Consider the following 21,410-nt stretch of genomic DNA (forward strand, 5'->3'; position numbering starts at 1 on the left):
TGTGTGTGTGTGTGTGTGTGTGTGTGTGTGTGTGTGTGTGTAAAACAGAGAGTCATGACAAGACGGAACAAATTGTCATTTTAGTCAGTGTTTGCATTACTAAAACATTTTAAACTAATCTCACCATCCTGAGTCAGATGCATATTTGTGTGCAGTCACATACACACGTACACACACAAGCATCTCAGAAATATTATCTAGAGAAACAGATAGCGCAGCAAGCAGGAAGTGTCACAAACCCAAACAGAGATTAATGTACAGTATGTGTGAAGAATTCAGGGAATCCAGCGGGAGCAAATCTCCTGTTTGTCCATTAGGTGCTCGAGCAGAGTTCTGCTCCTGAACACCAAGGCAGAAACATTTAMTAAAACTATTCCGAATGAACAATTTGAATGGCTTGGTTTTTAATACGCTATGTTTTCTGCTGAGAATCTGACTGCATGCATTAAAAAATAAACATTTACCGGTATTTACGTGGTTTATAAGAAGTGTTTACACCGATGTTTGAAGCAGAAAAGTGAGAGCTGGTTTAGATTTACAGAACAGTGAGAAAAGCTTTACAGCATTTTTCAATACATCACTAAGATTTTTATACTCTTGTTTTATTTTTTTTAAGACCAGCTATAACAAAAATGCCAAAATGATGTGTGGAATAAGCACGTCCTCTTATAATTYATCAGCTTTAGCAGCAATACTTGGAATTGTCTTTTTTCAGCCTCATCACTTCAGCACATCACTGAGGAGAAATATTTCCTCATATTTCTTTAGAAAACTGCTTCACTAAGACTTTAATATGGCTTTACCTTTAACTCTCCCCATTACATTTAGAAAAGGTTAAGTTTTATGAACCAATTGGAGCTAAACAGATCACACATGAACACGAGATTTCACAATATCATGGAATTGCACATAAAGCTTTTTTCCCAAGGTTAGACGGTTGTAAGCACAGCGAGACAAAAAGCTTTTCTTCAAGGACTTCTGGGCCTTTAATATGAGATTGTCCTTCACAAATGTACCAGCTGATAAATACTCTTTTTATGTCCTGAAGTACAAAAACCTCAGAATTTAAACAAAATGCTCTCTCATCTTGTAAAACTGTACCCGGACTAAATATGTAAAATATGTCTGCTCAGATTGCTGAAACTGATGGTGGGACAGCAGAAATAAATGATAAATAAGCGGTTTGTGAGCGAGGACAGTTCGATCAGCAGATGGAAGAACAGAAAACAGCAGTTGGGAGAAAAAAATAATAATCCAGCAAATCCAGAGCTGAGGAAGAAAAACAAGCCAGATTTGAGCATTTCACTTAAAATGGAGACAAAGCAATCACCGACACTTCCTGTTTCCCATCATGCATTATTCAGGAAAGCAACGTGTTACCAGTTGAGAGGCTGACAGAGCCGACAGCAGAGGATCTAAGCAGCTGTTTTATTAATGTTACTCCAAGATGAGACCAACGTGAAATGAAACACGATGACAAATGTGGGAAGACACTTCAGAGGAACAGTAAACAGATTCGTCATTCTACAAATCACACGTTTTGTWTCTTCAATTCAACACACTGGCTCTCAACCGTGGCATTCAGGTTTTTCACARTGTGTGGTATTTATACTGTATTTAGCTGGTTGCAATTCATGTTGCTACATGTCTTGTTTGTTTTTTACATAAAAACTGATGTATTTGATTGAAGTATTTAGTAAAAAAAATGCATTAAATCACTTGACCGTTACTTGACCGTTACTGTACATTTTGATCTCATGTTTAGCATATTTGAATGAAATGAGATGAAATTATTTTGTTTGTTTTCCTCAAAATATTTTCAGCTGTGAAAGTGCTGCAAACGCTGTGAAAGCTTTGAAGGTTGATAAAAAAATAGGACTGTGTTTTTGTACCACACCGTGCACTATCTGCAGCACCCACGCCTTGATGGCACACTGGCAGAAAGACCCTGCTGCCTCTCAGGGGGGGCTTATCAAGCATTCAGCTGGGATACTGCTGCAGCAGGACAGTGCAATGGGGCCTGTGTGTGTGTGTGTGTGTGTGTGTGTGTGTGTGTGGGAGGGGGGGGTGTCCAAACTGAACCTGAATGAATTCCCCTCTGTGCTGGAATAAATGAAAGGGACGGACCACACACAGTCAGAAGTTGAGAGGAGCTAACTCACAAGGATTCATGCAGACAGGATGCAGAGCAGAGGAGTCTGCGTGCTTCAAGATAAGAAGATTCTTTGGAATATGACAAMTAATTAAAACTGTTTTTATTTACCCATTCTTTAGTTCGTTACGGCATGACCGAGAAAGTGGGCAGAAAGAAAAAAAGAAGAAGAAAGAGAAAGCCTCCATAAATGAAGCGTATACAGAGCCCGAGCAGCTAAAGAATCTAGTCATTTATTGAATTTGTTTGGTGAACTGTGTCCTGTTCTGCTTTGCTGCCTCAGTTGGGTAAGAAAAAAAAAAGTAGTTGACTTTTTAAGATTCGTTGTATAGGTGTTAAGCTGTCTTCTCTCTATGCCTGTATCWTTTTTGTTAAAAACACCATCTCACTTCTGCCCTTTCCCTCCATCTGGGCCTCCTTACACGTCAAAGTCGTACCATCTTACAGCAGCACCTTGCTGACGCWGCTTCTGCTTTGGTTAAAAATGGAAACCACACTCAAAGTGTTTGGTCAGGGACTTTTGACAGCCAACATTTATCACTGTGATATGACCACGGCYGACGGGATGTACGGGGATGTATAAAGCCTGGTTGGGGGTGGGTGCATATTTGTGGATATAAATGTCCAAATCGTGCTTCCATAAAATRCAAAAAGTCAAAGAAAACATCTTTATATTTAAGACACTTGGCATAATACACATGATTTTACCCATTATGTCACATAATTGGCATATTTTACTTTGAACTTTGCTCAGACAAAGTGAAACAGGAAGTGACATCAAAGGGGAACACTGARTAAGAAAATTGTCGTGTTTTAGTTTATTGAAACAATATTATTTGACTCTTCCTCATCTCTCTATAATAGTAATTAAAACAATCTAAAGAAACATCAGATTCTTCTCTACAGTCTGTTTGTTATTGTAGCAATGCTCTGTTCACATTCAGWCATTCCCCTTTGACATCACTTCCTGTTACTTCACATGTAAGTATCTCAACAGCTGTTCATCTCAGCTGCATGAAATGTTTTTTTTACAATATGCTGTCAATGTTACCTTTCCAAAAATGCATTAATGTTTTTTACAAAAAATTGATGTCACAGGCACTTTAAAACTAGAGCTTGAAAAGTTAAGAATAAATCAACAAAAAAAAAATCATATACAAGACAAGCAACCAAAAAAAACATTTATTTCTGTATGGCCTGTGATCTTTGTAGATTTTTTTTCTTTAAACTTAATACAAGGATACGAATACAAAGGAACTCTGAAAACAAATTGAAATAATTCAAATGGACAAAATGTTGAAAAACTGCTTGTGGAACATAGTTTTCTTTAAATAAACTAAAATATAAAGAATTTGTTTGGATTTTTGCTGTAAAAGGGCAAAGTTAAAATCACTTTGCACATTCTTTAGAGTTACCCCGATCAAAGTACGACGCAAACAAACCAAGAAAACTGAAATAACATCTGTGCCCATCAATGAGAGTACTATTTCACTACTGTAAAAAAAAAAACAGCAACTCGTTTGTGATAAATTGAGWTCTGAGTTATTTTCCAATTTCAAGCATCATTGAAAATAGATCAATTTTCTCAAATTCTCAAATCGTATTTGAGAGAAATTAAAAGGGTTTGATGGTAACAATTACAAACAAATTGAGAAGAAAAGAAGTTCAGGTGTTAGCACAAACAGAATACAGACGGGAGCATGTGTACATTTGAGTTGCAGAAGGAATTACAGCTTGTGTAGCCTCTCATAATTTTCATACTATTTCCTATTTTTTGTGTGTTTATACATCACCTGGTTTGTCGCAGAGGAATAGGCAGAGAGATGCATAAAAACGGGTCGAAGGTGTTGCTCTGTTTAAGGCAATGAGGACACGTGAGAGAAGACCTGAAAAGACAAAAATAAAACGTCAATGCAAATCTGAAGTCTGGTCTGCAGCTGAGGGAAAGTCTTCTTTTACACACTGTGACATGAAATGTAATAACCTTTAGGAGGCCTAAAACAATAAGGCAACAAGGAGGGGAAAAAAAGAGATTAAATAAGCTGAAGAAACAGGAGAAGATATTTTGAGGTAACGAAAATGATGAAATAAGCACTAAAATAAAAACAAAGAACAAACTTACAAAGTACTGTAGGTTAAAAGCAAAGAGAGGAAAACTAAAGTAGGGGGACATTGGCAAAAAAAGAAAGTCGTCAGAAGGACAGGTGAGCTGACAAAAAACTAAAATACAAAGCTGACAGAGATAAAAAATTCTAATAAATAAATAATAAAAAAGCCCAGACAGTTCCTTGTTGAAGCTGAAAGAAGTGGAGMTGATGGGAGCAGAGGATTGACAGCAGTGGGCCGCTATCAGGAAGAATCTGTTTTCTGACAGTTTTCAAGAGATGATGGAGACCTTACACGGAGGCGGAGGAAAGCATCACTGAAAAACCAAATGCTCAACCATAGAAAACCTTAAAACATATATCCAAACTTTGGCTCAAAATGAAGATATGGATAAAGTTTTGTTTTAGAACATTTTATTTTCATGTAAAACAAAGCCATGCGGACTCTGGTTTTGTTTCTTTAAGCGTTTCAACAATGTCAGGAAAACTTTCACAGAGTAAATACTTATTCTCTGCTGTAATCAGTTTTAGTAAAATAGCAAATCTTAAAAAGCCGTGCTTCAGGAATTCAGAGTAGAGTTTGATTCAGACTCATTTTGTCCTCAGTGTCAAGTTGGAGCTCTAAATTGCAATTTCTGCTGTTTTGTCCTATTTCCTTCAAGTCAAYCTCCACTGAAACACGAAGGTCGAAGTAAAACCATCCTTTAATGCCTGCTGCTGTCTGTGTGGATGTGCCCAACAACAGCACCTAATCTGCTCTGAGTGTGCTGACAGGACAGGGGTTCTTAATTTACCGTAAGTTTGCTTGAGGTTGTCCTGCTCGACGTCACACTATGACTTCATTTTGCACAATAAAAAACCCGAAAATGAGATGGAAAAATGCATTCCTACTTGATAATTCTGTGCAGCGAGTGCCTGGCACTCACTTTAAAGTTTGGTTTGAGGGAGACGAGATGTTAGCGGGAAGGAAAGTGCTCATGAGGCTGGGCTTCAGGAAAACACTGCAGGTGGTAAAGCATCAAACCAAAGGAAAGAAGGTCGATGTCTGGACATATTTCCCCTGCTGCTCAGCTGAGCGGTGTGGAATACCCAAACTGATCAATCAAGAAGTTTACTACCTGGCTGCATGTTTACGGGTAAAGTCTATAAAGACATTGTCTTAGAACAACAAGAGGAAGATAAAAAGTCTTTATAATGATGCTTTGAAGAGTGTGATATAAAACCCTTCTGTCATTGTAGTTCCAATCCAAGCGATTGCATATTGTAGGAGCATCTGTTTTGTATTTTTGGAACCAGAGTCTGTGCACTTGGACAGTGGGGCTTTAAGCCCCACCTACTTCCCCACACACACAATTGTATTGCCACATGAACTTTCATTTCAACAGGACATATCATACCTACAAATCTGTCCTTTTCACATTGAAATCATTCAGTGGTGGTCTATATAGAGTGGAACTGCAATTCGTTGGTCTTAATTTCTGGTTCTTGCAGCTCCACAAGCCCATTTTTTTCATTTCTGTTCTAAGATGTGTCTGAGAGCACCGCGCTTTGGTGCGGCCTCTTTAAATGCATATGAGGAACTTTACACCCCACCCCCCTCCATCCTGTTTGGCCATTTCTGTAGTTTGATATACTGTATTGAAATTTAATTAATTTAACCCTAAAATTATCCATAAAGTGGAGGGGTAGTATTATATACGGCTTATTGATGATTAGAATTTGAATAAAAGATGGTGTTCATATTAAACTCGATATCTTATTATACATGAATAAATACGGTAGATATGATCATCTAGCGATGCAGAACCTTCACAAATTAGCCTTACATGTTGGAGCTAGAGTCTGACCCAGAGCGAGAGGAGGATGAAGGTGACAAACCTGCAGAACCGCAAATTTGCAAAATTGGTAAGCCAGAATTCCATGACCTTTTGCAGCAGTTCTGCAGAAAAAACTGTGATGTTTTTGTTCAAAATGCATAACAACAGAGAAAAATTAACAAATTGAAAAATATGACCCGAAAAAGATAAAGATATCTAAATGTAATGGAGTGAGTAGCTGAAGCAAAACGCAGCATCTGAGCGCTTTCAGCATAAACACACATACCCACAAACTTATGACCAATCACACAGTAAGTTCTTATGTGGAGGGGGGTAAAAAGAACTCCAGTGGGTCGTGACAAAAAGGGGCGCCAGATTCAAAGCTGCAAACTAGAATGACAGGATTTTCATTGTGCAACTTCAACAATGAGAGCCGATTTCAGCCGGTCTGATGGCCATTAGTCCTCGACTGACTCTCATCCCAGCTGCTTTACATTTGGTTGTGAACTTCCCCTTTTCACTCTGAAAGTCAAAGAATCACAACATCTGCAAAAAGCAGAGAGGTGACTCTGAGGATCCTAAAGCAGACACCACCCCTCTCCACCACTGCAGCCTGAACTTCTTTTTAAGAACAACACAAACAGCATCGGATACAGAGAACAACCTGCACAGAGAGTTAAACACATCTGCAGCCAGTAACTTTTGTTGGTTTTGGGTTCGTCTTGAATCAAGTCGACACCAAAGGTTAATCAGTTRTAGATGCAAACCCAATGTTCACTTCCTGCAAGTTTCATTAAACTTTGTCCAGTTGTTTCAGATAATTTGGTAAAAGTCAAATAGACACATCACAGGCAAAAATATTATCAAACTTCTCCTTTCAGCAGCAGGTGATAATAAAAGCCACTAYAAAATATGAAGACATCTTCAAGTATTACATTTGTCTAGATAGAGATCGATGCCGAGGCTCTCCGCCCRTCTCCTGTGACATTAAATATAGATGCCGTAAACTGAGAATGACAGTCGGAGATGAGAAGGAGATTTTGACAAAGACTCATTTAAACGCTGAAGCACAACAAGGTGACTCAAGCACAATACTCCCACATAAGCAGCCCAAACCACTAAACAGACCAAACTCTAATCACAAACATTTATTCCAATCAGACGACTCCAGCGAATTCCTCTGAGGAGCCTCTCTGTGTGATATATTAAAAGAACCAAAAAGGAGGAAGGAGTGGGAAGAATGTGAGACCAAGCAGGTGTTATTTACAAAAAGAGAGGATAGATACAGACATGAATATGTAGGCAGCAGAAAATAAAACCACAAATTATTTATTTATTGTGTTTTGTTAGCATTTAGAGGCAAACGAACAAGTCCAGATTTTTCTAGGGATTAGATGATGTAAAAAGGAGGAGGGAAAAATAAATATAACATCTAGGACCCAGTAGACTGAAACTAGCTTCAACTGTGGCAAACGAATGAGACAGAACAAGGACATAAATATGTATATTTATACTTTAGATGGCTGATTGAAACCAGTAAAAAAAAAAAAAAAAACACAAGTTCCCAAACATCTGAATAACTGATTAACTGGGAGTGATTCACTGGAGAGTTCATTTCCTCCACATTTGGAGTTAGAGTCACTAAAAGCATAAGTTGTTTATATACTATTGTGTCTGGACAAAATTTTTGATTTGTCAGAAATTTTGCATAAATTATGACATCATGCATATTGTGAAAATCAAGGACAAGAGCATGCTGTAATAAGCCAACCAAGCTTTGGTCTGTTACTGACAGCAATACACCAACCAGGCACACCTTCCCCACATAGCAGACAGGTGTGGTTMAGATCTTGTGCCAAGCTGGCATTGCTGGCTGACTGCTGGCATGGGAAGTGGTTTGTCAGCCAGATGTGGGCCAGGTCTGGTAATGATGGTACAGTTTTTAAGATGGCACACAACTGGTCCAGTTGTGGTTTGGTTTATGGGGCCAAATCTGTCAACATCACAAATGACCTGGTTGTGGTTTGGTTTATGTGGCCAAATCTGTCTATGCCACAATAGGCCCAGTTTTGTTTTATGCAGTCCAAATCCGTCAACACCACAACTGTCCTGGTGGTGGTTTGGTTTAAGTGGCCCAAATATGTCAATACCACAACTGGCCTGGTTGTGGTTTGCTTTATGTGGCCCAAATCGGTCTATGCCACAACTGGCCCAGTTTTGCTTTGTTTTATGTGGCGCAAATCTGACAATACCACAACTGGCCTGGTTCTGGTTTGTTTTATGTGGCCCAAATATGTCAATACCACAACTGGCCCAGTTTTGCTTTGTTTTATGTGGCCCAAATCTGTCAATGCCACAATGGCCCATATATGTCAATACCACAACTGGCCTAGTGGTGGTTTGCTTTATGTGGCCCAAATCTGTCTATGCCATGACTGGCCCRGTTGTGGTTTGTTTTATGTGTCCCAAACCTGTCAATCCCACAAGTGGCCCGGCTGTGATTGTGTTTATGTGATGCCACCAAAGGGCCATCATCCTTTGCAGTATCAAGGCCAAGAAATTTTGCTCCATGGGTCATGTCCATACTCATGGATCACGGATTATGATAATTGAATCTTTTACAATCTGTCACTTCATAAAAAATAAATAGTCCAAATATCTAATCATTTTAATATTTCCTAAAAGATAAAACCCAAGATTCAAAASAAGGTTGCACACTGAACTGAAGCCCGAAATGACAGATTCAACCTTTTCTTTTATCGAAACAGAACAAAGAGTTGCCATGTCTGGTTCAGAAGGCGAAGTCTCTGTCCAAAAGAGATAAAATGTTGCAACTTGAAGGTGAAATATTTCATTCTTGTCAGTTGTTGTTTTCCAGACACAGAAACAGCCTGTTCTAAATGCTGACAACAGCACACCTCACACTGATACATAAAAGATACACAGTCAGGCTGTGGAACAAAGAGCTGATTATCACAGTTGTTTTCTGTCCTACTTTTATATCAGCATGTTTGAACCAAGCGGTTTGTTCCTCCTCTTCAAAAATCACATTTCAGATCATATAGCTGTTCAATCACAAAGTTAAAGTCAAAAGTGATAAAAAGCAGGTGGGATGTAATGAAACCACAGGGAGCCTTTTGTGCTAAAGAGATTTCTGCAAGCTTAAGTCAGATCCATTGACAAAACCTCCATCTCTAACTTTATACTGCTGGTGAAACACAGAGAGACAGGGCTMAGGACTACAAATAAAACTACAGATAAACATGTCTGACCTCATTTTTACAAGGTTGCACTTCTTATTCTGCGGGGGGGTAAAAAACATGTTCTCATCAGAGTTGAACAGATATTCTCTTTAATGGTATTTATTGCATGGTGTTAACTCAAGAATCAACTCCAAAACCTTACTGTTGTAGCAACTGTGCTGAATAATTGATGAGTTTCAAAAGTAGTTCTCCTCCCTTTTCAGATTTCAAACTTTTGTTTACAATTTATTTTTTAACAGAAATACTTTCAGGCTGCTACAACAAGTAACACTGCATCTGAAATTATCCTTAAACTAAAAGCTAACTATCATGGAGCGTTCTCCAAGAAATGATACTTCGACCTCTGGTTGTGTCGGGTCTAATGGCGCCTCTCACCTGTATTGTGCCTGGAAGTGTTCCTGGACAAAACTGTGACGACTCCGAGGCTGATGTGTGCTGGGTAAACCGGGACTGGAAGGATTYTCCAGTGAATTGGCCTCCTGTAAAAAAAAGAGACATGACCACTTTGTTAGGTGATCATAGGAAAGGGGGAGKGGGCATAACACTAAAATATATGGACCTGTATGACTCCAGAAGAGACAGGTGCAATTCAATGCATTCATAGAAACAGCTCATGAAGATGTTGGCTACAGGGCAACAAAGACTAGCATGACTAATATTGTACTTCTAATACAACTTCTGCATGTTTTACTTTGTTTCTCTACTCTAACATCTGATATGAATGAATGGATGATTAAAAAATTTTACCAGAAATTGGAAGAAGTAATTAAGAGCGTTTTCACACCTGACAGTCCGGTAGACTCGGTTCAATTGGGGACCAAAATTGCAACATTTGTTACATTTTCAGCTGCTGCAGTTCCCTTTCCCACTGCACTGAGTCATACAAAACAAACCCTTTAAGTAACCCATGGACATGAGTAACTTTATTAATCAGAATGTCCTCCGCTGTATTCCACTTGCTGTTTTTGGAGCGGTATCCTGTCCAATTGGCATTCACACATATTCAAATCCCACCAGAGTTCACTTTGACCGAGATGAGATGAGTATATTCACACCTGACACATTTGGTCCACTTTAAATGGACCAGTGTTCATTACCCCTGTTGGTCTGAACCTTTTATGCGGGTGTGAATACACTCATGCAAACCCTGGTGTGGATCAAACTACCGGACCGAGTGGTCTTGGTCTGCTTTCAAACGAACTCTGGTGCAGTTCACTTATGGTGTGAATACAGACCGGCCTCGAACCGAACCAACTACATGAAATATGTGCCTTTTTGGACTTCACGGGCCACCGTAGCTAAGCAACATTAACCCTCCAGTATGGCTAATGCTAACACTGCACTACAAAAAATGAGTTGTTGTGGGTCAGAGAACATGGAGCAAATTGTCTCCTTTAGGTTGCGGCACGCATTTGACCACGCTGTCACAAAATTATAAGCATATCATCGCAAAACCACCACTGAATGAGCTGCTCTTGATACTCTGAATAGTTTTATTAACAGCACCATCTTTATCTATATGTCTTTGCACTGTCTTGCCCCCGTTATTTCTCTCCAACGGGAGCAATGACCGTCACCTGCAYGGCTTTGTTTATAAATTAAAGTCCACTTGCAAAAAGCACAATGTGAATGCAAACCACACCAAAGGAAAAAAATTAAGTCTGCTATTTTTTCCGGACCAAACAAGTGGACCAAAGGGCTTTTTCTGGTGCTAATGCACCCCTAGGTTTGTAGGCAGACCACGGTTCACTTTACTGGTCCGCACCAAAGTTTGATTACGCATTCACACTCCTCCTTACCTAACTAATCCACTTCTTTAAAAAAATCGTGTCTGCTGAACAATTCACTGCAGGAAGTCAGCTGGATGTATAAAACAAATTTTAGTCAGCACAAACTGCTCACTGTTAAGTTTACCAAGCAAAGTAACAGGCCTGACATGAAATCTACAAGAAGTCGCACTACTTTTCCTTTCTCCATCATTTAACATTACAACAAACTGTCATCACTGARGAGCCCCATGACGTTAGCTCATGATAACAGGAAATTCTCTGTACTGAAGACAGTCCATCCCATTTCTCCACTTCGAGCCTCACCATGGCTCAGTTCTATGTGATCAGTCAAACATTTCTCAGTGCAWCTATCGTCAATGTCTTTGCACTGTGTGCCACAACTTCCCTCTGGAGATCTGCACACTCCAATCCCTGCATGAAAACATTTTCTGGTATCAAAGCCCTGCTGATCCCCCAAAGCATGCAGTCATGTGTGATGTTTCTAAGGGACTCCTCAGAGCGCTCTTCCTGATGGGGAAACTAAAGTCTAAAGTACATCCTGGAAGTTTAGTTTTAAAACCTAAAACCATTCCAACAGTGGAAAACAGTGGGTCTTATGTCTGCATGGATGAACAAGTAAATTTAGCTTCAAAACATGATGGATGAARTAAGATGGATGGGAGGAATGAAAATAAGGCACAGAATATTTTTAAAAATGGACGTTTCCCAATGAATTTGAAATTGGTTCATGTATCTCTGGTCTGTGGCAACATCTTGAGTCAATAAAGATGCACGAGCAGCACAAAAAGCAATATGACATGAATCATGATACAATTTATCCTTTATTCATTATACAATCTTACAGTTAATATAATACAGAAAAAAGAAAGAAAATGAATATTCTGTCAATTGATAAGGCAGCTTTTTATTGCATAATGAAATACTGTATTATCACTAGCAAGTCTTATTCAAATTTTCTAAAATTTTACTCAAAGAATACACAGAAGCAAGGTTTAAACATTAAAAAATGAATAAAATAAAAAAAACCTTTAGAAGCTGTTCCAGTTGATGCTGATGCTGCTTCAGTTCTGAACAGTGGCCACAGCTCTGACTGTGATGCCTTCAACTTGTTTGGATTCTCTAGTACTTTTCTTATGTTCCTTTTTAAGTAAAACATCCACTCCCACATCAGAGAGGAACTTCCCAACAATCAGCTGCCACCAAATGATGATTTATCCATCCAGAGAACTTGGCTGCCTGCTGTGTGTGGTCCCACTTGTTGGATTTAGTACCTTGTGTAACATCTTGGCATAAATTTCTGATTTTAGAAAAATCAAACTAGCGCATGACAAGGACTGTGTCTGTGAAAGTACAACATTAAAAAAGTAGTTGAGGATGACATCAAGATGAGTTTATTTTTAAGAACAATTCCAACAATAATACCCTAAAAATTACTCTGTAGACACTCAAAATAGGTTCACGGTGAGAGCTTTGCAAAGAATATGAGCACAGTTGTCCTCAAAAAGAGCAACTGTCAATGTAAATAGGTAGTTTTGTGAGTTGTGGAACACTGAGGCCTTTGGAGTGCCTGTGACATAAAATTATTGTAATAAATTTGAGAGCATTTTTGGAAAGGTGACATTGATAACGTAAATATTTGAAAAATTCACACCGCTGAGATGAAGAGTTGGTGAGATATTTGTACRTGAAATAACAAAGTGATGCCAAAAGGTAACATATAAACATGAACAGAGCATTGATACAATGGCTAACAACGCATACTGTGATGCTTATTTAGATTATTGTAAGTCACTATTCAAAGAGGAATGAAAAAGAGTCAGAGTTCAAATAATATTTCATTTAACAAAGACCAGAGTTTTCCTTTTCTTAAAAAGTTCCCCTTTGATGTCACTTCCTGTTTCACCTGGCTGGTCCAAGTTCAAAATTGGAATATGGCAATTATGTGACAAAATGGGTAAAATCATGTGCATTACRCTAAGATGTTTTCTTWGACTTTTTGTATGTGAAGAATATGCATGTCATGTGTGGCGCTTTAAAACAATCATAAAATGAAACAAGCACTCCTTGAAGGAATGAAAATTAACCATCACTTTGCATTCCTAAGTTTTAAACAAACAGACATGACTTTTAGCTCCAACCACAACAAACTTAGCTCAATATTTACAAAAMTTACCAAATTATAGCTATTTATGTGGTTGCTAATATAAATTAGCTGAGGTAGCCATCTTGAATTGTGTTGACTTTAAATTTTTATCMGCTGTAGAYACAACTGGAAGTAWTAGTTTGAGAGTTTCATTRAAACTGRACAAAATGCTGCTGATTTTATTCACAGGCCACTTTAAAKAAGTGCTGCTCAGACGTGTTCACAGCTTCTGCCTTTAACAGTTTGTCTGCACTTTTCTGACATAAATATGCACAAGTTTGTGCTCAGTGAGGATCTTTTTGTGGAGTAAAAGTGACCACGTTTTAATCTCTGTCAGCAGCTTGACGCTGTCACTCTCTTGCAGGAGGAGACGTCTCCCACTGAGCGTGTGAATTAGACGAGCCAATGTTGACACAGCTCTCAGCTGCTTCAGGAGACAGACCAACCACTGTCTTTCAGAGGAGAACTACACCACACAGCTTGTGCCATTTTTTTTTTTTTTTTTTTTGGTACAGGACAGGTTTTAATGAAACAAGTCTTGCATGTAGAATTTGTCAATAACGGCAGACATTAGAGCATAGAGACAAAAATAGTCTTCTGCAGATACCTAGAAGTTATGACATTTAACAATAAGCACTAAATTTATAGCAGAACAACGAACTGAATATTAAAGCAGCTGAAACATATTCTTACAGTGAAGTTTTAAAATCCATAATATGTCACTTTTAAGGTGAAAAACTCGGAAAACAATAAGAAAATCGAATCTTTTAAAAAACCAAAGGATAAGAGACTTATATGCGGGGGAGGAAGGGGTGCTAAGCCAAGTATAGACTGACTCACAGACAGATAAGGGAACGTGGTCCAGAGCAGGAGTAAAAAAAAGAAAGAAAGAAAGAAAGAAATGCTGTCCGTGCATTAAACCAGCTGAGTCACGTCTATTCTTTCTGCTCTGGGCAGCTGCTATTTCAGCCCATTCAAAGCTGGCTTATGGTAACAAGGCAAGCTRTGAGATAACGGTGGACATCACAAGCGTTTAAGCCCCGTCTTCCTCGGCTCAGTGAGGCCATCGCGAACCACGTTTTACTCTCGCGTCTTTGTTTCAACTACAACGGGTGTCAGATTCAAGCAAGGATCCAAGAAACTGTGCTTTCTCCTGACAAACTGAAACATAAAATGCATTCATTTATTGTTGCCAAAACAAAGTCCAGTACCTTCCTCTGATCTCGGACTTGTCCCTTGAGGGTGTTTCATGTACCCACTTCATTTCAARCAAGTACAGCTAGCCAGCCAGTTACTATGGCAATGCCAGCAGAGCTAATACAGAAGCAGAATGTAAAAATAAATAAATAAATAAAATAAGCCGCCTCGGACAAGAGCTAGAGGCAGAGCTCTGACAGCCAAATCTGGCTTGGCAAAGACCGGCGCCATCTCTGCGTGTGTGTCTAATCTGCATGCTGGAGGTGTTTACTCCACCGAAAAAAACTGAGCTGGAGAAATAAAGGAGTTTATGTCACACGTTGGGATGGAGAGTGGAGAGTTTATTGGCTTCAAAAGAGGAAGAGCTCTGCCCTATCAGAAATGAAGCGGCACAGCTGATCAGCACTAGGCATGCTGGGTAAGGAATGTAAGAGATAACGCGCAAAAAGGACAAGCGAATAAAACCTGAAACTCCACATTGTTGGAGCTTTTAACTCTRAAGCTTCAGTCCACTCTTCAGTAGGAGGGCTGAGGTCTGCTGGGGGCTGATTTATATCGAATAAGTCATAGAATGAGCTCCTAAACTTAAAAAATACATCTGAATCACCATATCAAATTGTTAATAGGACAAATTTAATTGAATTCAATTTTTACTGTATATAATGCAATTAGTGCTGGGCACATTAATGCACATTAATGTMTCCATACATTTACATTGTGCATTAAATCTACCTGTACACGTCACTGAAAAGGTGTTTACATTCAGCGGACTGGTTAGGGGAATTGTTCTGTAACCGGAGGGTTGCCAGTTCAATMWCCCGTTCCAGCYGTCTCAATYGTTGGGCAAGAYACTTCATCCGCCTTGCCTACTGATGGTGGTCAGAGGGTCCAGCGAYGCCGATGCATGGCAGCCCCCCTCTGTCAGTGTACCCCAGGGCAGCTGTGGCTACAATGCTGTTTACCTTTTTATCATTAGTGTGTGGATGTGTGTGTGAACAGGTGAATGATTGTAGTGTAAAGTGCCTTGGGGTCCCCATGGGGCTTGATAAAGTGCTATAAAGTTCAGTCCATTTACCATTTACCAGTGGTGACAACGGGCGTTTTTTTTAATGTCAATATAAGCTGCGGAATCGCCACCCATTGCCAGTTACTGAGAAGGCTGCTCCGGAATTAACATTAGCTTGCTAATGTGTGTAGCAGTGCTACGAGGAAAAGTGTCCCCCATGAAGCAGTTCACTGGTGGGCACGACGTAACATCCCAAATGTGTTCAGGCTATCTAAACTGCTGAGTTGGTATTCAGGAAATTCATCTAACAAAAATAAAAACCAGTTTTTGGTACAAACCGGTATACTGCCCAGCACTAAATGCAATTCACAACTACAGTCATTTCAGGGTCCTAAACAAAAAAGTAGCAGGTTAAAATCCTAAATCCAATTCATTATAAAGTGAATTCAGTCCAATTATAGTAGAGTATAATCAGATTCATACATTACAAAATACCTATTAGTAAAAAATGTTTATTTAAAGAAACCAACAGGATTTGTCAAAAATTCTGGTAAAATCAAAAATTACAAAAAAATGTAATTAAAAAAATAAAAAATTTAAATGAAGGTAAAAAGAACTCCAACTACAATGAGCAAATATCTGCTTTGATGGGTTGAAGTTTAGAGGTCATTTAAGAAAAAGCTCAGAAAACCCAACCCAACCCTAACTACAAGTTTAATTAAAAAAAGGTTTGGTTTTAAAAACAGATAGAGTGTCATTCTCAGAAGTTGGTTCCACWAGAGAGGAAACTGAGAACTGAAAGCTCAGCCTTCCATTCTACTTTTACTTCCATTCTACTCTAGGAACCACGAGTAAACCTGTAGTATGAAAACAAAGTTTCTTTTTGGTAAAATAATTTAAATGTGAGAGTTAAATAACATATCCTGTTCAAAACCATCACCAATATTTCTCACTGGAAGCCAAATGAATACCATCCAGAGTGAATAAAATAATCATGCTGTTAAAATACTTTAACATCGTTAAACAAAATGACGTGAAAATAATAACAAATGTGATTTATGTGTTTTTGTCRACCACTTTAAGCTCCTCTGTGAACTATACAAAGGGATGTTCATACTTTTCTTTTTCATGAGACATTACAGTGGGCAGTAATGTAGTTCTGTCTGAGGGGATTTTAGTTTGAGCCACACACAAGTCTGCGCTGGCTTTTTAAACCTTTTATCCCTCTGTAAAATCTGCCACACTGGCACATTAGCTCTTAAGCTGCAGTAAAAGCTAGAAAAATAAAATGAGACCAAAAAAGGTGACCACATCACAATACAGTACATAACTGGGTATATTCTCTGAATTTTCCTCGTGCAAACCTCTACTGAAAAAAACAGATGAACTTCACGTTGACACTTTGAGAAATAATCACCCACATTTTTCAAAATTGTCATGAAACACAAAAAAAAAAAAACTAAACAAAAATGTACCATCTGACATTTTTTATATTCCTAATAAACTTGAAAAAAAAAGAAAAGAAAATGACAGGCAATGACAGTAAAATAAACCCATAAATTGCCATGTAAACCCTTTGGGGATTAAAAGTTTTCACATTTAACATTTGTAAAATACCGTATACCACATTTTCCACATAATTTTTTATAACATCATTGGAGTGTTTTTCCTAGAACTAAGATAGTTTATAAATTAGACTGCCCTTCTTTGAATACATTGGGTTTTCTGAGTAGGTCTGAACCAAAAGGACCAGAGGGAGATAACAGTTTTGTTCAGAACGACTACAAACAATAAAAGTAACAGGTGACAGGAACAGGTTGGACTGCATAGCAGGGATAAGTCTTGTTCAACAATCCTGTGGGCGTCAGGGAGACACAACCAGATAAGGAAGAAAAGTTTGTGAAAGAAGGGGGCGTGGCGTGGAAATAACAACCAGCCTCTCTGTGAGACTTTGTTTACTCAAACCAACCAAGCGCTCTTTCACTCGTGAGACCGGTTCTCTGTTCAAAACAGCGATGGGAGGGAAGGCAGCACGTGACGGCGGCTGGTAAACGCCACACAAAGCTCTCCCCGACAGTCATGGCGACTCAGTAAAGCGACCCACAGCCACGACGACGCAGGTATCCCTCTTCATTTTAATTACCGCACTAAACCAGAGGGAGACACGAATCCACGGAGCTCGTTTTACGACTTCCATCTAATCTTCAGTTCCTCATCATTAAACCTGCTGTGCTCTTTTAACAGCCACAGGGTTCAAAGTGATGAATGTGTGCAGTTCACGAAACAAATAATTGCCGGTTGTGAAAACAAGTATCTCACTGTAACCGAGACTAAGAAATTCAAAGTTGCTTTATGTCAAGTGAGTTAACAATTGTTATGGGTTATTAACAAATACAGCAAAATCAAATTCTCTAAATCTCATCAAATCTTAAAACATTTTTAAAGGCAACTCAATATATTGAATAAAATATTAAGTATGAGAATATTTTACAATACTTGCCTAACTGGTGCAGCCTTTTGGTGACTTCCCTGCTGCTTCTTAAGTCAAAATTTTAAACATGTTCCCTGATATGTTTGTGGAAATGACTCTCAGCTACCCCCACACCAAATCTTAGCCCAGTATAAACAGTCACTTGTAGGACGTGAAGGAAGAACGGAGGACACAGGCTGGTCAGGARAATGTTCCACTCAATCAATCACTGGTCTAACATTGCAGCCACTTATAGAACATCTCTTCCTGTGCCACTCTCTGACATAGTTTTACCTCCTGAAAGGACATATTGAACTTTTCATAACCTCTTACAGCCCGACTTTTCAGTCACACCAAGTTCCTGTTCAGGGCAACTCGGTGAGTCCCATCAGATCCCTGAGCTCACAGGTTCTGTCTGTATAATAAAAGTAACAAGTAACAACCTTTACAAATCCTTGCTCTACATTATTGTCAGGTAAAATGTGTGGAATCTTGAAATGAAKTCACTTGAACTAAAAACCAAATTGTTGTCAAAGTGGGGGGTCAAGGTTGTAGGAGGGGTTCACGCTGCTTTGATGTTACTTGTAMATGAGGAGAGACCAGGTTGGAATCAGAGCATCTAAGGAATTTACATGATCCACTACTTTAACCTAAAGTCACACTAACGCTGTTGGATTAGTGCAGGTTTGTCTGGTTTTCAAAGTTTGGTCTTTTAAGTCACAAAACATCCCACAGAACAATGTGAACCTCACGCCATGGATGTGTAAGTCAGTGACCCAGATTCAACCTCAACTCCGTTAAGGTTTCAGACGACCTCACGGGAGGTTAAATGCCTCAGATGCCCCACCAATAACTCAGAAAAGAAGAAACAAAAGCGAGTTCCTTTTGTTGGCCATTTACCACATCGAGTTGTACCAAACCACATGGTGTCATGGAACCAAACAGAAACTTTGGGYCAGTTCAGATTTCTCAGATTTGTTGGCTGGATAAACTAATAGAACCTGAYAAGCTCAATTCCTGAAACAACTGGAAGTGAAACGCTGCTGATTGCATTAAGTTAAAAAAAAGAAAGAGAAAACTATAAGCTTAATTGTAAAAATTATGTAATGTAAAAATGTCTTTTTTTTGCAATTTAAAGAATGTACATGTAACATGCTAGGGAATCATATTGAAATACATTGTATAGGTCTACTTTTTTATAGTTGATATTTCTCATTGACAACAGCACTTTCACTATCTGTCAGCAACATTACATATTTATTAGGATTGCAACCTAAAACATCTGAAAGTTTTTAGAGTTACTGTTTTTTGTAAAATGTCTGTGTTGAGCCAAGAAATAAAAACATATCGTGAAGCATTTTGTGCTTTTGTTTGGAAGGTATGTTAAAAATAGTACCAAATAYATCTTTACAAAACGCCTAACAACAATGTGGGCGTTAGGAGGCAGGTGTGCTGGCTGATGGATGCTGATGATGAACAAGACCGAATTAAAAGACCTTTTCAGCTTACCCCCCAGAACCCCTCCTGTCAGCTGATTCATCTCATTCACAGACACTGGCTTTCCACTCTCCGAAGAACTAGAGTTAAAAGCTTGTGGAGAGATATCAAACTTACTATTTGTGTCCCCGCAGATAAGAGCTGGCTCGATTTACTACAACCGCTCGCCTGATTTCAAAGTCTTAGCCATTGCCTTTAGGGGCCTGGAGACTTCCCTTCTTCTCTTTCTCCAGTCAACCCACCTGGGGCAGAAAGGTCGACCACTATTGACTTCTATCATCGAACTGCGCATACAAAAAGCTTTGGCACTGGTGCTGCACTGGCAAACGGCCCATTCAACCACAGCCAACAGAGGACTACAGATGAGTTTTTAGGGGCATTTGCTTTAAATCCCACTCATAAAAAAAGGCCCGAGGTGTTGATTTCCTCTCCAAACATATCGAGGCAGTTCAGAAAAATTGTCTWTGTGTTTTAAGAAGTGCTGGGAGGCCTGAGGGCGTAATGTAATGCACCAGTTTAAAATCACGTAATCGAACTCATCTCTAAAGCATTTTGCATCTCTGTTCCAAAAATACATCAAAAAGGTCAAGAAAAAAAATACAAATTCAACTTTTAGCCAAATCTATTCCTGTCAAATGTCAAAAACTACATGAGGATTAAAAAATGATAATCAGCCTGTTTTTTTATTGATTTGTCTTATAAACAACGTTAATATCTTGCATAACAAATCCTTTTCCATAATATTACTCCTGTTCCTACCACTTTTTTTGAAGCCACATCAGTAGAAAAGCAGAATTGAATATTAGTTTCTTAGTTTCTTCATCATCAGTGACTTTTTTTTCCTATTCCGACCACTTTAATTTGAAATCACATGGGGTAATAGTAAAACTATTGTATTATGAAAGGATACATCCCCTTTAAGAAGTTAATATAACATTAACCCAAACTTTGTAAAGAACATATACACCAAACTAGGCAATGCAATGTTATGCAATGCAGCACATATTTATTTTTTTATGCTTGCTAGGAATAATTGCTAATCAGACCAAAGACAATTTATCACAATACATCGAATTAATCATTTATTCCTTTCACAAAACATTTTTAAGCCAGGCGAACTACATTTTTTCTAATTTCTGCGTTATTTAAGCAATGATTAAGGCTGTTTTGAGCATTGAAGTCAACCTGCTCCTATTTTTCAGTAACACATCTGAAATGAATTCTGGTAAACCTGAATCGTGACTTAGGTTGATGTAGGGATGACAACCTGTGCAACCAGCTRAAGGATGGATACCCAACACATTTATGATGATGTTGCAATAAACCCACATGTTCTGTCACAACAATCACCATGTGCCAACTAACATACTGATATTGTGCACAGACAGTGTGGTACCAATAAATTTTCAATATGTTGTACAGCCCTAGAAAAAATACATCTGTGAGGGGTTTGTTTGCTAGAGCTCATCCTTCTCAGTTGAAAGGGACCACTAAAAGATCTCCATTCGAAGGTCCAGGCAGACCAACCCCTTGATCCCAAAAAGAACTGAACACCCAAACCATACGCGACTAAAATGGGGATTTGGATTCTGTCTTAATGGTTGAGGTGAAGGAAAACACTGAGTTTAGTGAGGTTCCATTCGAGGGAGGATTAACATTTTTGAGCTGCCTTTCTGTGTGTTCACAGTCCTGGGTTACATAACGTTGTTTTGTGGACTGGTCACTCTGTGGGTAGAGCAAGCTAGATCCCTCTGTRCCACACCACGCTAAACTCTGTAGGGTAATTCAGAACACAATTAAATATAGGTCAACAGACACTGGCCTTTCACAACAACACTTATGAATGTGATTGTTATGTAAGAAAGACTGACTTATAGTGTCTGAGATGTTGGTGGGATGAAGAGAGGTACATGTGGAAAGAAGTGCTGGACAGAGAACGCCTACATGTAAACAGAGCATTGCTACAACAG

The 21,410-nt window shown here is 38.8% G+C and overlaps 1 protein-coding gene across 1 annotated transcript in view; it reads right to left on the minus strand.

The window, feature by feature from the left end:
* Positions 1-21,410, minus strand: part of usp43a (ubiquitin specific peptidase 43a) — an 84,844-nt gene that overhangs the window by 44,589 nt on the left and 18,845 nt on the right. Inside the window, exons 3-4 of the mRNA XM_014004977.1 lie at positions 9,713-9,816; positions 3,946-4,038 (exon numbers count right to left, since the gene is read on the minus strand). Coding sequence (XP_013860431.1) covers positions 3,946-4,038; positions 9,713-9,816 — 197 coding nt within the window. The remainder of the gene's footprint in view (positions 1-3,945; positions 4,039-9,712; positions 9,817-21,410) is intronic.

The sequence above is a fragment of the Austrofundulus limnaeus genome, unplaced genomic scaffold (assembly GCF_001266775.1).
Source record: "Austrofundulus limnaeus strain Quisiro unplaced genomic scaffold, Austrofundulus_limnaeus-1.0 Scaffold27, whole genome shotgun sequence".
NCBI lineage: Eukaryota > Metazoa > Chordata > Actinopteri > Cyprinodontiformes > Rivulidae > Austrofundulus > Austrofundulus limnaeus.